The 16472-nt window shown below is 41.6% G+C and overlaps 1 protein-coding gene across 1 annotated transcript; it reads right to left on the reverse strand.

The window, feature by feature from the left end:
* Positions 1 to 462: 462 nt before the first annotated feature.
* Positions 463 to 8884, reverse strand: LOC124276378 (multiple epidermal growth factor-like domains protein 6). The gene is made up of 5 exons (XM_046712024.1): positions 8799 to 8884; positions 5952 to 6010; positions 2349 to 3377; positions 2030 to 2150; positions 463 to 926 (listed from the first exon to the last, which is right to left on the reverse strand). Exons 2-5 carry the CDS (start codon positions 6001 to 6003, stop codon positions 683 to 685), a joined length of 1446 nt encoding a protein of 481 aa, XP_046567980.1. The 5' UTR covers positions 6004 to 6010; positions 8799 to 8884; the 3' UTR covers positions 463 to 682.
* Between the last annotated feature and the right edge of the window lie 7588 nt (positions 8885 to 16472).

The raw sequence follows: 16472 nt of genomic DNA on the forward strand, positions 1-16472 counted from the left end.
GTGAGAATTTTAACCCGCACAGTTAATTTTTCCGATAAGCAGAGTACAAGAAGGAGATGGTTTTTCTATGAAAGTTGAGACGACTCATGTGCTAATTATAGACTCGTTTGAGCAACTACATGTCACGTGATGTGTCACTTCCCGTCATTCATCCTGATGTCTGTCTGTCTGTATGTATGTCTATCTAAAACAACGTATTCATCTTACCCAACACCTCAATGTTAATTTTGAACTGATCATGGTATAATAAGGAATGCTAGAGTTAGGCAATTAGCCAATACCCGATGACATAGAAATCTAAAAGGCGACAAGAATAACATCGGTAATTTCCGTACAATAAACGAGATAAAGTATTACTAACACGAAGTACCAAATGAATTACCACAGTTCGGCATTCCCAGCGGGTAACAGAAACTTTTTACTGGTATGCAAATACGTTGAAAATAATAGAAGAGCGCTCAGTCAATCAGAAAACGACATTTATGTGTGAGGTAAGATAAAGTTGTATACTCTAAACTGCTTTAGTGGTATTTGTGGGTAGGACCTGGAGGTACAAGTAGGCAGATCATCATATCTCCAGAACCGCCACTGTTACGACTGTTTCCCCAATCAAGCCGTGGTGATCGTATACTCCAACCAGTGACCAGCCTGTTGTTTATAGATACATCTATCTACTCAGTCCTCAGTCCCCTATCGGTGAAACATAGTTCACTTCAGTTTTCTGATCGTCAACGCCAGGTAACAGTGTGCTGTATGTGTCGTCATCAACGTCCCCGGCTACGTCGTGGAAATAGTCGGCCAACACCAGCATTGGACACGGCATCTCTACTTCTTCCTGCTTCCTCGCTGCCCGAGCTCTGTCAACGTCTTCATCAGTGACCTCACAGTAGTCCATCAACGCTGGTCCGGGGTCAACTTCATTGATACTGTAACACATATACTGTACGTTACTGTAACACATATACTGTACGTTACTGTACCACTGTACCCAGACTTAATAGAGAGGTAAACAGTGGGATTTACTAAAACTAGAACCTGACCTATCTGGACATGCTTCTCTGCCGGACCACGTCTAGAACCTGACCTATCTGGACATGCTTCTCTACCGGACCACGTCTAGAACCTGACCTATCTGGACATGCTTCTCTACCGGACCACGTCTAGAACCTGACCTATCTGGACATACTTCTATACCGGACCACGTCTAGAACCTGACCTATCTGGACATACTTCTCTGCCGGACCACGTCTAGAAACCTATCTGGACCTTCTCTGGGACATAGCTCTCTATTATGGGACCACGTCTAGAACCTGACCTATCTGGTCATACTTCTATACCGGACCACGTCTAGAACCTGACCTATCTGGACATACTTCTCTACCGGACCACGTCTTCAGAGCTGAATATACTAGGTTAAACGTTCATCTGCTATACTCTGATTTGTTTCTCCGTAAATATCGTACTGAACTTCCGGGTTAAAATGTACGTAATGGACGCACCTTAGCCCACTAGGCACACCTGTCAGGCTGCTCTCTTAAACAGCTTGGCAATACTTTTGACACAAATGGTTTAATCATTGCAGCCTGTAATTTCCTATACTAAAATCGAATCTTTCGTTTATAAACTAGGGGAACAGTTAAAGTATATATATGACAGAAATAGAGCTGGTAGATCTAATGAGTACTCAGTTTAATTTCAAATCATAAACAATGAGCTTTATTCGTCCTGATTGGTTTGGTTGGTTTGTTGTTTAACGCCGCACCCAGCAATATTCCAGCTCTATGGCGGCGGTCTGTAAATAATCCAGTCTGTACTAGACAATCCAGTGATCAACAGCATTAGCATCGATCTACGCAACGGAGAAATGATGACATGTGCCAACCAAGTCAGCGAGCCTGAGCACCCGATCTTGTTAGTCGCCTCGTGCGACAAGCATGAGTTGCTGAAGATCAAGTTTAACCCGGATCTTCACAGGTTTAGTTGTCATGAGGCACACAATGGGGACCCCGTGATGACTGCACATACATACCTGGTTGTTCTAGAACTACGATTGTAACAGAGACAGACTGCAAGCAGGATGAAGACGACGAGGACGACGGATGCTGTTGGTGCCGCTGCCATTATGATGGTGGAGTAGCTGCTGTCATGGCCTGTCAAAGTAAACATGATCTCATGATCAGGTCTACTGTCTTGCATATATGTTTAAGTGTGTACTTAAGTTTGTTGCAATTAAACTCTAGGGTCATCTTGTACCCAACTTGGCATAGGACACGGGGACGCGGGGATTTGGGTATGCGTGGATGTGGATCTCAGCTCCCTGGGGAACATACAACTTATGAATGTTTTACCTTGGTGGCAGGATCCTGTGAGGCAGTCAGCTATGGAGCAGTTGTTCCTGCAGGCGGGCTCACAGTCGAGAGCGGTGGTGTTGCAGCCGCTAATGCAGAACCCAGACATCCGATCACACAGACCATCGCGACATACATTACACGTCTGGTTGCAGGACTCCCCATAGAACCCCGTCATACATGCTGTACAATCTCCTCCCATATACCCAGTCACACAGCCGTCCACACAATCGCCAGTAGAGCTGCATCTGCCGTTCAGGCAGTTGGTGTTACAAGGTGAGGAGCACTCCGGACCGTACCAGCCATCTTTACATCCGTCGACACAGTCGCCAGCAGGGCTGCATCTGCCGTTGAGGCAGTTGGTGTTGCACTGGTAGGAACACTGAGTACCGTACCAGCCGTCGACACATCCATGGACGCATACACCGTTTCTCTGATGACACTCAGGTCGTGTAGACGTCCCATCTCCCCTAGAGTCGCGGGTTGTGTTGGGGATGAGGCGACAGTTGGCACTACAGTTCGCGTCACACACATAACCGTAATATCCGTGGACGCACCCTTGAAGACATCCAAACTTGCAGGAACCCACACAGTTGGCGCAGGAATACTCACAGTCCGGGCCGAAGGTTAGTGTGTGGCATTCGGCACAGGTTCCTGTCATCCTGTTGCAGGACTTACATCGACTGGAACACGACTTACAGCCAGTCCCGTAGTAGGAGTCTACACATCCAGACACACAGGATGACCCCACCTGACAATATCCTCCATCACAGCCACCTGGACATGCTGTACAGCTACCTCCTGGACTGTCACATGGTATGTTGCAGCTGTTGCCCTGGTATCCTAGGACGCAGCCGTCGGTACAGTCGTCGTTGCCGGTGGTGGAGAGGTGGCACTTACCGTGTCGGCAGTTCTTGCTGCAGATCGACTTGCACTGCAGACCAAAATACCCGTCACTACACTCCGTATCACAGTGTCCGGTGTACCTGTCGCAGTCGGAGCAGTGCTGGCTGTCTGTGCAGTCACCAGCTGGAAATATCAAAGTAAAATAAATAAATGTGAGATTGCCTTTCCCACAGCTACAAGACGCTACATCTGCTACAGCGGAATTGACTGTGCCATTCAGACTGTATCATGAGCACGTGTTTATGATTTAGTCTCAAACAGTGATGACACCGGGAGGTCACAGAAGGTGGGGTGGTCACGGACCAGTTACAGAAGGTGGGCGTATCCTGCCCACCTTCACACCCGGGGTCACCGGTCACAGAAGGTGGGCGTATCCTGCCCCACCTGGGGACACCGGTCACAGAAGGTGGGCGTATCCTGCCCCACCCGGGGACACCGGTCACAGAAGGTGGGCGTGTCCTGCCCCACCCGGGTACACCGGTCACAGAAGGTGGGCGTGTCCTGCCCGACCCGGACATCGGACACAGAAGGTGGGGCGTCCTGCCACACACGGGGACACCGGACACAGAAGGTGGGCGTGTCCTGCCCCACCTGGGGACACCGGTCACAGAAGGTGGGCGTGTCCTGCCCCACCCGGGGACACCGGTCACAGAAGGTGGGCGCGTCCTTCCCAACCTAGGGACACCGGTCACAGAAGGTGGGTGTCCTGCCCGACCCAGGGACACCGGTCACAGAAGGTGGGCGTATCCTGCCCGACCCAGGGACACCGGACACACACGGGGACACCGGTCACAGAAGGGAACAAGACAAAACAGGAACTGTCACTGACATCATTAGTTTGTCAATGGTGCGTCATGTATGACAATTTCCTTTTCAAGTCTATCATATTCAAATGAAATGCGCTCAGGCCTTGAAATTAGCAAACTCGGTAAAACTCGACTGTGTGTCTTTCTGTTAAATGTCCCTCGAAACACCATGCTCAATTGTACCTCCAAAGTTGTAAAACCTAGACACCAAATGCTGGAGCTGTTGGGATATTGCTCGTCATAAAGAGCCAGCTGGCTGTTGAAAGTTGAAGTTATCTCTTGTGTCAGCATACACACTTGTGGAAAGTTATTTCAATGAAATGAGCATGTGGTGATCAATGAAATACTTGTTGTCTCCTTAATTTCAAGAAAAGTTTGGTGAAACAGTGAAATGGAATTGGCTATTTAACAGTTATTGAACGATATCAGATCATCGATAAACCAGAAGTTTTAATAAATCTTTTTCGCCAAATTACCTCCTTCTGTGTCGAAATTATAAGCACAAAGAAACATACCCACAATTTGTAGCCATCGAAATGCCTACATGTTTTTGAATATCTCAACCGAAGATACCTGAAGCTTAAGGTAAACTTCTTAGCCAGATGTCCTTGTTTGGATTATGCCAATCCTGGCAGAAATTCGGATTCATATGCACAAAGAAGCAATCCGCTAAGACGGGAACACAATTGGTACCCGTTGGTACCCATGTGTTTCACCCAAAAATTGTACATGGATGTTGTCAATGTGGAAGACCCCCAGTTCATATAATGGTTTCTCAATAAACTTCAAATGACATTTGCTTTCATTTTGGACAAATTGTCTTGGACTACTGACGTACTTGGTAAAATATGGCATTATCCTTGACATGAACTAACAAAATATTATCATGAGGCAGCTGAAATATAATTGTTATATGATAGAATCGTACCCATTCTTTAGAGAAGAGTGGCATAAGGTTTGGCCTTTGGCTTTTTTGTTTGGAACGCTTCTGTATGAGAGGTCAAGGAAGATGTAACAAAATGTTTGAACTTTCACGTGTTGAGGATTGCCTGAGGAGCAATATCCTCAGATGGTTAAAAACACAATCAAGTCACTCCCAATGTGTCTTGGAACCTGACCCGTCGACTTAAACGATGCTCGAGAAACACCCTGGAGTACGAGAGATGAAGTGGGTTTTGTTTTACGCCGCAGTGAGAAGTATTCCAGAAATGGACGGCCAGAAATGGACTTCGGTCATCCTGTACCCTTGTCATCCTCGATAATCTCCAGGGTATATGTTCCGATAAATCTCCACAAATACCCTGGATGCATCTATGGCTCGGCCCGATAATTTATCCGTTAAACCAACGAGTGTCAACAAAGATAGCGGTCCGAAAGTTTGCTGACTTAACATTCTCAAAGTAGCCAAACAGATAAGAATCCGTTACTAAACTTAAGCGAGCTTGCGCAGTGTCAACAAACTGAGCAGACCAGTCCTTGTTGTACCCATTAATGGTCGCAGCAGGGCGAAGGTTTGTCTCGGTAAAGTTTTAAGGGCTCTAAAAACATACACACAAATTGACAGGTCTACACACAAATTGACAGGTCTGAAAAAATATCTGCCAGCAAGAACTCCTCCTTCCTCTTTCAGAGTACTTCTGCATCAATTGCGTTGCCAAGTTTAAAGGGTTAGATAATTTTAGAAGCGAAAGTGAGTTGTGATTGGTACGCTCAACTTCCCAGCGTAGACATCTAATTGGATAAAAAGCCAGCCAGATTGATCGTAGCGTTTACCCTGAAAATAATCGAGGATGTACCCTTGTAGGAAAACACCCTAACATCTAAACAACCCTGCAACCGCCATGAGCTGCAGGAAAACGTGACCGTCAGGCCAAAACATAAGTGTGCATACCTTGAACAGATAGACCTGTACACAGCAGACAGATGACTCTCAACACAAACATATCGGATCTGTAAACATAAAGTGGTGATTACCGCAAGGAGAACATGAGCAAACATAACGTAGTATGGTTCTTATAGACTCAACAGAATAACTTGTAACTTCTAGTTCTTATAGACTCAACAGAATAACTTGTAACTTCTAGTTCTTATAGACTCAACAGAATAACTTGTAACTTCTAGTTCTTATAGACTCAACAGAATAACTTGTAACTTCTAGTTCTTATAGACTCAACTTCTAGTTCTTATAGACTCAACAGAGATCAACAGAATAACTGTAACTTCTAGTTCTTATAGACTCAACAGAATAACTTGTAACTTCTAGTTCTTATAGACTCAACAGAATAACTTGTAACTTCTAGTTCTTATAGACTCAACAGAATAACTTGTAACTTCTAGTTCTTATAGACTCAACAGAATAACTTGTAACTTCTAGTTCTTATAGACTCAACAGAATAACTTGTAACTTCTAGTTCTTATAGACTCAACAGAATAACTTTGTAACTTCTAGTTCTTATAGACTCAACAGAATAACTTGTAACTTCTAGTTCTTATAGACTCAACAGAATAACTTGTAACTTCTAGTTCTTATAGACTCAACAGAATAACTTGTAACTTCTATAGACTCAACAGAATTCTTGTAACTTCTAGTTCTTATAGACTCAACAGAATAACTTGTAACTTCTAGTTCTTATAGACTCAACAGAATAACAGAATTGTAACTTCTAGTTCTTATAGACTCAACAGAATAACTTGTAACTTCTAGTTCTTATAGACTCAACAGAATAACTTGTAACTTCTAGTTCTCATAGACTCAACAGAATAACTTGTAACTTCTAGTTCTTATGTAACTCAACAGAATAACTTGTAACTTCTAGTTCTTATAGACTCAACAGAATAACTTGTAACTTCTAGTTCTTATAAACTCAACAGAATAACTTGTAACTTCTAGTTCTTATAGACTCAACAGAATAACTTGTAACTTCTAGTTCTTATAGACTCAACAGAATAACTTGTAACTTCTAGTTCTTATAGACTTATAAGACTCAACAAGAATAATAACTTCTGTACTTCTTCTTATAGACTCAACAGAATAACTTGTAACTTCTAGTTCTTATAGACTCAACAGAATAACTTGTAACTTCTAGTTCTTATAGACTCAACAGAATAACTTGTAAGTTCTTATAGACTCAACAGAATAACTTGTAACTTCTAGTTCTTATAGACTCAACAGAATAACTTGTAACTTCTAGTTCTTATAGACTCAACAGAATAACTTGTAACTTCTAGTTCTTATAGACTCAACAGAATAACTTGTAACTTCTAGTTCTTATAGACTCAACAGAATAACTTGTAACTTCTAGTTCTTATAGACTCAACAGAATAACTTGTAACTTCTAGTTCTTATAGACTCAACAGAATAACTTGTAACTTCTAGTTCTTATAGACTCAACAGAATAACTTGTAACTTCTAGTTCTTATAGACTCAACAGAATAACTTGTAACTTCTAGTTCTTATAGACTCAACAGAATAACTTGTAACTTCTAGTTCTTATAGACTCAACAGAATAACTTGTAACTTCTAGTTCTTATAGACTCAACAGAATAACTTGTAACTTCTAGTTCTTATAGACTCAACAGAATAACTTGTAACTTCTAGTTCTTATAGACTCAACAGAATAACTTGTAACTTCTAGTTCTTATAGACTCAACAGAATAACTTGTAACTTCTAGTTCTTATAGACTCAACAGAATAACTTGTAACTTCTAGTTCTTATAGACTCAACAGAATAACTTGTAACTTCTAGTTCTTATAGACTCAACAGAATATTCCCCACATTACCGATACGGGGGATTATGGATGTCACCTTCTTCTTTATTGTATACACCCGTGAAGATCCGGGTTAGAATTGATCTTCAGTAACTCATGCTTGTCTATCCGTGAAGATCCGGATTAGAATTGATATTCAGTAACCTATGCTTGTCTACCCGTGAAGGTCTGGGTTAGAATTGATCTTCAGTAACCCACGCTTGTCTACCCGTGAAGATCAGGGTTAGAATTGATCTTCAGTAACCCATGCTTGTCTACCCGTGAATGTCTGGGTTAGAATTGATATTCGGTAACCCTTGCTTGTCTACCCGTGAAGATCCGGGTTAGAGTTGATCTTCAGTAACCCATGCTTGTCTACCCTTGAAGATCCGGGTTAGAATTGATCTTCAGTAACCCATGCTTGTCCTAACAGGCGACAAACGGGATCGGGTGGTCAGGTTCGCTGACTTGGTTGACACACGTCATCGTATCCCAATTGCGTAGATCGATGCTCATGTTGTTGATCACTGAATTGTCTGGTCCAGACTCGATTATTTACAGACCGCCGCCATATAGCTGGAATATTGCTGAGTGCGGCGTAAAACTAAACTCACTTACTCACTTTATTGCATAGACAACGATTCAGGGCCTTGCCTTGTCCCTTCGGCTGGAAGGATATGGTATTGAAGCGTTTCAGTTACTAGTATAAAGCTTACCTTTGATGAATACATTTGAAACAATCAAGGCAAGACACATCAAGGATCTGACTTATATGAACTTTGAAACCTTGTACCGCAGATCAGCAACGATGACCTACGATGTGCCGTCGATGTAGACGTCGGGTAAGATCAGTGATCCATTGTTCAGTTAGACTTCAAATGTAATATCCAAGTATAAGTGTGTCAAGTCAAAACAAAAGATACATGCACCTACCACTGATGTACAATCAAACGTTGAATCGAAATCAGGCGAATAAAGACAATGACCTACCAATGACGGATACTTGGAGTCGACGAATTCAAGGCCGGCCAAGCCAGAACAACAGTCCAGTCTTGACTGAAGGCAATGAAGCTGGTTTTGACAGTTTTCGTTTTCCTTCTTCCCGGTATCACTGTGACAGCCTGAGTGAGACATCCCTAGATATACTGTTTGTTATCTAACTGTTTGAACTTAGATCACCGATTGTTAAATGAAACTCGTGGGTAGTTCTTCTTTCTTCAGCCTAGCTTTGGGATTTGTATGCCCCATGTGTGCTTGTCTTTTTCATATGCCTCCGACTGGGAATGATCGGACCATTTCTCCTGCCCAAGTCTGTCACTTTGCTTGGAAAACGGAAGAAATGGTGGCTTTCCATTGTGAGATGATTCCGTGCATCCCCAGGCAACAGAATACACCACCGTACCATTTACAAAAACGACAGAGTGAGTGAGTGAGTGAGTTACTATTTAACGTCACATCGGCAATATTTCAGCCATATCGCGACGAAAAACGACAGAAACAACACGATTTGTAATACTGTAGCGCTTGGTCTTTGGCAATATGGCGGACTCCAGGCACATTTGACGTCACGAGCCAAAAGGTTACGTGGGTTCCGGCGAAATATGCATAATGGCCGAAGCTGAGATTTACAGAAACTGTTTTCGCGATTAAAACATAATTATACATAATTTTTAATTGAAAAATTGGGAATATGTTTCTTTATCTTTCACCCACCAAATTATTGCAATTCGCTCGTATTCTCTCGTTAAGGGATTCTCCGTTAAGGGAATTCTAGATATATACATATTGTTTGAACTCTAGATATACTGTTTGTTATCTAACTGTTTGAACATAGATCACATATTGTTTAAGGGAACTCTAGATATACAGTTTGTTATCTAACTGTTTGAACATAGATCACATATTGTTTAAGGGAACTCTAGATATACAGTTTGTTATCTAACTGTTTGAACATAGATCACATATTGTTTAAGGGAACTCAAGATATACTGTTTGTTATCTAACTGTTTGAACATAGATCACATATTGTTTAAGGGAACTCTAGATATATACTGTTTGTTATCTTAGACTCACTGTTTGAACATAGATCACATATTGTTTAAGGGAACTCTAGATATATACAGTTTGTTATCTAACTGTTTGAACTTAGATCACAGATTGTTCAAGATAACTTTAGATATATACAGTTAGTTATCTAACTGTTTGAACATAGATCACGCATTGTTTAAGAGAACTCTAGATATATACAGTTTGTTATCTAACTGTTTGAACTTAGATCACGCATTGTATATACTGTATGTTATCTAACTGTTTGAACATAGATCACGCATTGTTTAAGAGAACTCTAGATATATACAGTTTGTTATCTAACTGTTTGGACTGAGATCACAGATTGTTTAAGGGAACTCTAGATATACACTGTTTGTTATCTAACTGTTTGAACATAGATCACGCATTGTTTAAGGGAACTCTAGATATATACTGTTTGTTATCTAACTGTTTGAACTTAGATCACATATGTATATACTGTTTGTTATCTAACTGTTTGAACATAGATCACGCATTGTTTAAGGGAACTCTAGATATATACCGTTTGTTATCTAACTGTTTAAACTTAGATCACATAGATATATACTGTTTGTTATCTAACTGTTTGAACATAGATCACGCATTGTTTAAGGGAACTCTAGATATATACAGTTTGTTATATTACTGTTCGAACTTAGATCACATAGATATATACAGTTTGTTATCTAACCGTTTGGACCGAGATCACAGATTGTTTAAGGGTAGTCTAGATAGATACTGTTTTCTATGCGACTGTTTGAACTAGGATCACAGATTGTTTAAGGAAACTCTAGATATATACAGTTTGTTATCTAACTGTTTGGACTGAGATCACAGATTGTTTAAGGGAATTCTAGATATATACTGTTTGTTATCCGACTGTTTGAACTGAGATCACGGATTGTTTTAGGGAACTCGTGATATACTCCTTCATGTTAACCCTTCTGGAATAAGGAGAAGGCCTGCGTCAGTAATTACATGATTTTTGTTGGTACATATAATCCGTTGGTATATGACCAGATGGCGGCCACATGTATACGTGCAAACACCTAGTTGCGGGTACAGAAATGTGCAGTGAACTTGGACAAAGTACTGTGACTATGTGTCCCAGTCCAACCAGCTGTGAATGGGTACCTCGTAAGGATGAGAAAGACGTAAAACTCGGTGCACCTAGTGCCTGCAAGAGTTGTATGATCCCCGGGGAGTTGAGACTGATAATAAGATGTGCCGTTGATATTGACATCCAGTGCTCAAGGGAAACAATACGAGCGCCTTGAGCATGTACTAGTTACGTGGATATGTGCGCCATATAAGTATCTTATAATAATAGTTATGATTTGCTGGATTTTTTTGTTGTAATCTAACTGTTTGAAAGACCCTCACAGTAAAGTTGTGTGAGGGTGATGGGATAGCGTAGTGGTTAAAGCGTTCACTCGTCAGGCTGAAGACCCGCGTTCGATTCCCTACATAGGTACAATATGTGAAGCCTATTTCTGGTGTTCCCCGCAATGATATTGCTGGAATATTGCTAAAAGCGGCGTAAGACCATACTCACTCATACTTCTCAATATGTCTGTCACAATCCTAGCTTGTGTAACTAGATAGACTGCTTCCCGTAAGACGGTTTCCACTAAGATCCTTGTTTGTGTAAGGGAACACTACATAGACCGCTTCCCGTAAGACGGTTTCCACTAAGATCCCTGTTTGTGTAAGGGAACACTACATTGACCGCTTCCCGTAAGACGGTTTCCACTAAGATCCCTGTTTGTGTAAGGGAACACTGTCCACTACACCAATATAATTGTATTATGACACATGTGGCAAATGTTCAAACACCCATGGCCATCCAATTTCGGGGATGTTTTCCAGAAGGCAGTTGAATTACTTCCGTGGTGCCCCAAGGCTGTAAAGCTAACGGAAAGAAAACATAGTCAGATGCTAAATACTGTGATGGTATTACAAATACCAGTATTTAATGTGCCAGTATGCAAAGTGTTAGCATTTAATGTGCCAGTATTTAATGTGTCGGTAATTAATGTGCCGGTAATTAATGTGTCGGTAATTAATATGCCGGTATCTACTGTGCCAGTATTTAATGTGCCAGTATTTAATTTGCCATTAATTAATGTGCCAGTATTTAATGTGCCAACCTTTATTGTGCCAGTATTTAATGTGCCAATATATATGTGCCAGTATTGAAATGTGCCAGTATCTACTGCCAGTATTTAAGGTGCCATTATTTAATGTGCTAGCAATTAATGTGCCATTATTTAAAGGTCACATGCAACGTAAAACACAACTTTGCAGATTCTGATACCTTTCGGTATGGACGGACCGAAACAAATCATCAAAAATGCAACTTCAACTTATAAAGTGGAAAAATAACGCGATGAAGAAACCGCGCGAAATCGGAGTTCAAACGATTCACTAATTTTCCCCCGAAAATTTCTGGGGAAAACGGGTTTCAACAGCCGGGCTGCGCTCATAGCATGTGCGCAGTGAAATAGGTTCGCGCAACTTGGAAGCGGGCTGTCTGGTGAATACTCGGTGAAGCTTTGGTGTGAGCTATTTTCATAATGTTTTGTACATATCTCACAGGCGCGAGCTTTTTATATGTTATGACAGTAAATAAACTGTTTATATAATTTCATTTGTCTATTTCACCGCACGTTCTTCTTACCGAGTCACTTTTTCAGTTTGATACTTAAAAGCAATGTCATTATTTAGCGTTGACAGAATTTCTAACTGTGATATAGATATGTCGCTGTCACAGACAAAACTCAATATCTTGTTTTATTGACACCTGTGTGTCTGCCTGCCTGTCTGCTAATGACAATATTCAATACACAACTGCGATCACTGACCACATGCAATTTGAACTTAACACCAATCAGGCTATACACCATAAACAAAATGCATTGATTTATGGCCGAGTTCGGTCTCTGTCATATTATGTAATTACACAGACAGGCAGGTGTGATACTTGAACACATGACATGTTCTGATGTCTGTTGATTGCAAAATGTTATACACAAAATGAGCATGTATTTACAAAACCCAACATCTCTATATATACACACACAATGAGCTGTGAGGGCGGCATCTGCAAATGAACCAGCCGTTACACTTGAGTGCACACCCACAAGCTCTGACTGGGTTCGGTATCCCGGCTGCTTCGTTTCGAGGGAGGTAAACCCAAGTACAAAATATTGCACTTTTGATTTGCGATTATACGCTTATAATTTTGTTTATTTGTTTTTTTCATAATCAGCAATGCATATTATATGTCATGAAGAAGTGATAATTGTGTTTTAATTATGTTTGATTTTTTGGTTGCATGTTACCTTTAATGTGCCATTATTTAAAGTGCTAGCATTTAATTTGCCAGTCTTTCAGGTGCTAGCATTGAATGTGCCGGTATTTAATGTGCCAGTATTTAATGTGCCAGTATTTAATGTGCCAGTATTTACTGTGCCAGTATTTAATGTGCCAGTATTTAATGTGCTAGCATTTAATGTGCCATTATTTAATGTGCCAGTATTTACTGTACCAGTTTTTAATGTGCCATTATTTAATGTGCTAGCATTAAATGTGCCAGTATTTAAAGTGCTAGCATTTAATTTGCCAGTATTTAAGGTGCTAGCATTTAATGTGCCGGTAATTAATGTGACAGTATTTAAAGTGCTAGTATCTAATGTGCTAGTATTTAAGGTGCTAGCATGTAACGTGCCAGTATTTAATGTGTCAGTATTTAACGTGCCAGTATTTAATGTGACAGTATTTACTGTGACAGTATTTAAAGTGCCAGTATTTAATGTCCCAGTCTGTACTGTGCCAGTATTTAAATTGCTAGTATTTAATGTTCCAGTATATAAGGTGCTAGCATTCAATGTGCCATTTAATGTGACGAGAAGAATATTTCAGTTTACAGTTGAAGTTGATAAAGCAAGGGCATAATATATGTGTCACATGTGGGAGAGACGTGTTCAAGTGATGTTTACCCTCAGATAGTCACACAGGTTTCCCGGGAACTGAAACAGCAATAATAAACAGGAAGATTCTCTACACTGCAACCGAAAATCGACAATAGACAATGACATGACTTGTCACTGAAAGCTATGCAGCATAGTTTGGGAAGACTGTTGAAATTAACAAAACACTTGACCAGAAGTACCCCACCCCCATTACCCTCCCTCCTCTAGCCTATTGTCCCATTGTCACCGTGTTGTCATGTTTTATGTCACGATGACCCAGCCTGGTCCTAGATTTTATTGTAAAAGTGACACGTCATGTCCTCCTCCCATAAGGTCAGTGCGTCCGGACACGGGGTCACATGAAAATTTCATACTGTTTCATCTACATCTATAGTTACTTCACGTTACTTGTCAGCAAAAAAAGGGAACTGGCAAACAGCTGGCGAACTTCAGAATTAGAATTAGTTTCAACAAAATAAGAACTGCGTTGTATTGTGGGATTGTGTGGTCCATTACAGGATTGTGTGGTCCATCACTGGATTGCGTGGTCCATCACTGGATTGTGAGGTCCATCATTGGATTGTGTGGCCCATCTCTGGACTGGCTGGTGCATCACTGGATTGGCTGGTCCATCAGTGGGTTGCCTGTCCATCACGGAACTGTGTGGTCTATCACGGGATTGTGTGGTCCATCACGGGATTGTGTGGTCCATCTGTGTACTGGCTGGTCCATCACTGGATTGGCTGGTCCATCAGTGGGTTGCCTGTCCATCACGGGACTGTGTGGTCCATCACTGGATTGTGTGGTCCATCACTGGATTGGCTGGTACATCAGTGGGTTGCCTGTCCATTACGGGATTGTGTGGTCCATCATGGGATTGTGTGGTCCATCTCTGGACTGGCTGGTGCATCACTGGATTGGCTGGTCCATCAGTGGGTTGCCTGTCAATCACTGGACTGGCTGGTCCATCAGTGGGTTGCCTGTCCATCACTGGATTGTGTGAGACATGATTGTTTACAAGACATAGTTGTACGGCAAAGTACTACTATAAACAGAAGCGGCAAAACTCCTTCCACGTTTCTAAAAGTGTCGATTGTACAGTTGTGACTATATCAGGAGTGAGTGAGTGAGTGAGTTTTAGTTTTACGCCGCACTCAGCAATATTCCAGCTATATGGCGGCGGTCTGTAAATAATCGAGTCTGGACCAGACAATCCAGTGATCAACAGCATGAGCATCAATCTGCGCAATTGGGAACCGATGGCATGTGTCAACCAAGTCAGCGAGCCTGACCGTTCGACAAGCATGGGTTACCGAAGGCACATTCTAACCAGGGCCTACACCGGCAGATATTTGGAGCAGATATTTGTTTCAGCAGCATTACAGCTGTATGATGTTGTTTGTAAACAAACCGAGTCCAGACCAGACAATCCAGTGATTGTCACCATGTGATACGATGACAAATCATGAGTTAATAAATCACTATGCAATAGTGGTGATACCAGGTGTTCGCGAAAAGGTGAGCGTATCCTGCCCCACCGGTGGCACCCGTCATAAACATATGCTAAGTCCAGTCATTTGTTCACTTGAAATAATTCGGGAACGTATGTAAAAGTCAAACTTGGGATGCATTAAATTTGTCTAACATAAAACTTTTTGAAAGCTTCACTGAGGCCTTGAATGTTGAAAAAAAACAACTTCTGACGCGAAGTCCAGCATTTCACAGACAGCTTTCTAGGTAAACTTCAAAATGACATTTGCTTTCAATTTTGGCAAACTGTCCTGAACCTCTAAAGATAGATATGTAGGCATACCTGTGTTCACCATGTTTGTTTACAAATGCCCACTGTATCATCGAATGATGCAAATCTATCGTGCAGGGCAGCCAGACTTTGGATTACAGCTGGCTCTGAAAGAATGGGTTTATCTAATTCTGTTTCCTCATTTTTAGGTTGTTAATTTCACCAATGAAAACATCACGCACTGGCGTAACCCACTCTGAGAGGCGTTAGTTCACGGACAAACACAAACATGATTATATAAACTGTGGCTGGTGTTCCAGGTAGGACAGAACATGCTTACGCATTTTCTCATACCTGGAGCTCGTCAGCGACTTTACATCTATCAATTCACATAATTTCACCACTGTGTCCTCTTCAGTTTCAGTAGCAGGCTTGACCTTAGAGGGCTTGAGACAATGGCTGCACACGTGTCATTAGACCAGCACGAGTAGTCTCCCTTTGTGGAACATCTCCAACTGGTTCTGGGCTCTCATTTTTCCGCTACCTATTTTCTCAGTAATAACACTAATAATATTATATCCTTCCAGGTCGTAACATCCTTACTTAGCTCTGCAATGTGCTGGATGCATGTAATGTGATCTACTTAGCGGACTGTTTAATATATGTTCAAGGGACAACAGTTTACCATCCTAGATTCCTGTGATTCTGTTGAGACATTATAAGTTGTATGCTTCTCTCGAGGGTAATACGGTCTGATGTTCGCCTCTTTGTAGGAGTGTCACCCGAGCCTGTAGGCGAGGGATAATATGCTACAAAGAGGCATTTATCAGACTGTATTACCCGAGGGGAGAAGCATACAACGTATTTATCTTACCGACATGT

The sequence above is a fragment of the Haliotis rubra genome, unplaced genomic scaffold (genome assembly GCF_003918875.1).
Source record: "Haliotis rubra isolate DU_JTF1 unplaced genomic scaffold, ASM391887v1 Scf2084, whole genome shotgun sequence".
NCBI lineage: Eukaryota > Metazoa > Mollusca > Gastropoda > Lepetellida > Haliotidae > Haliotis > Haliotis rubra.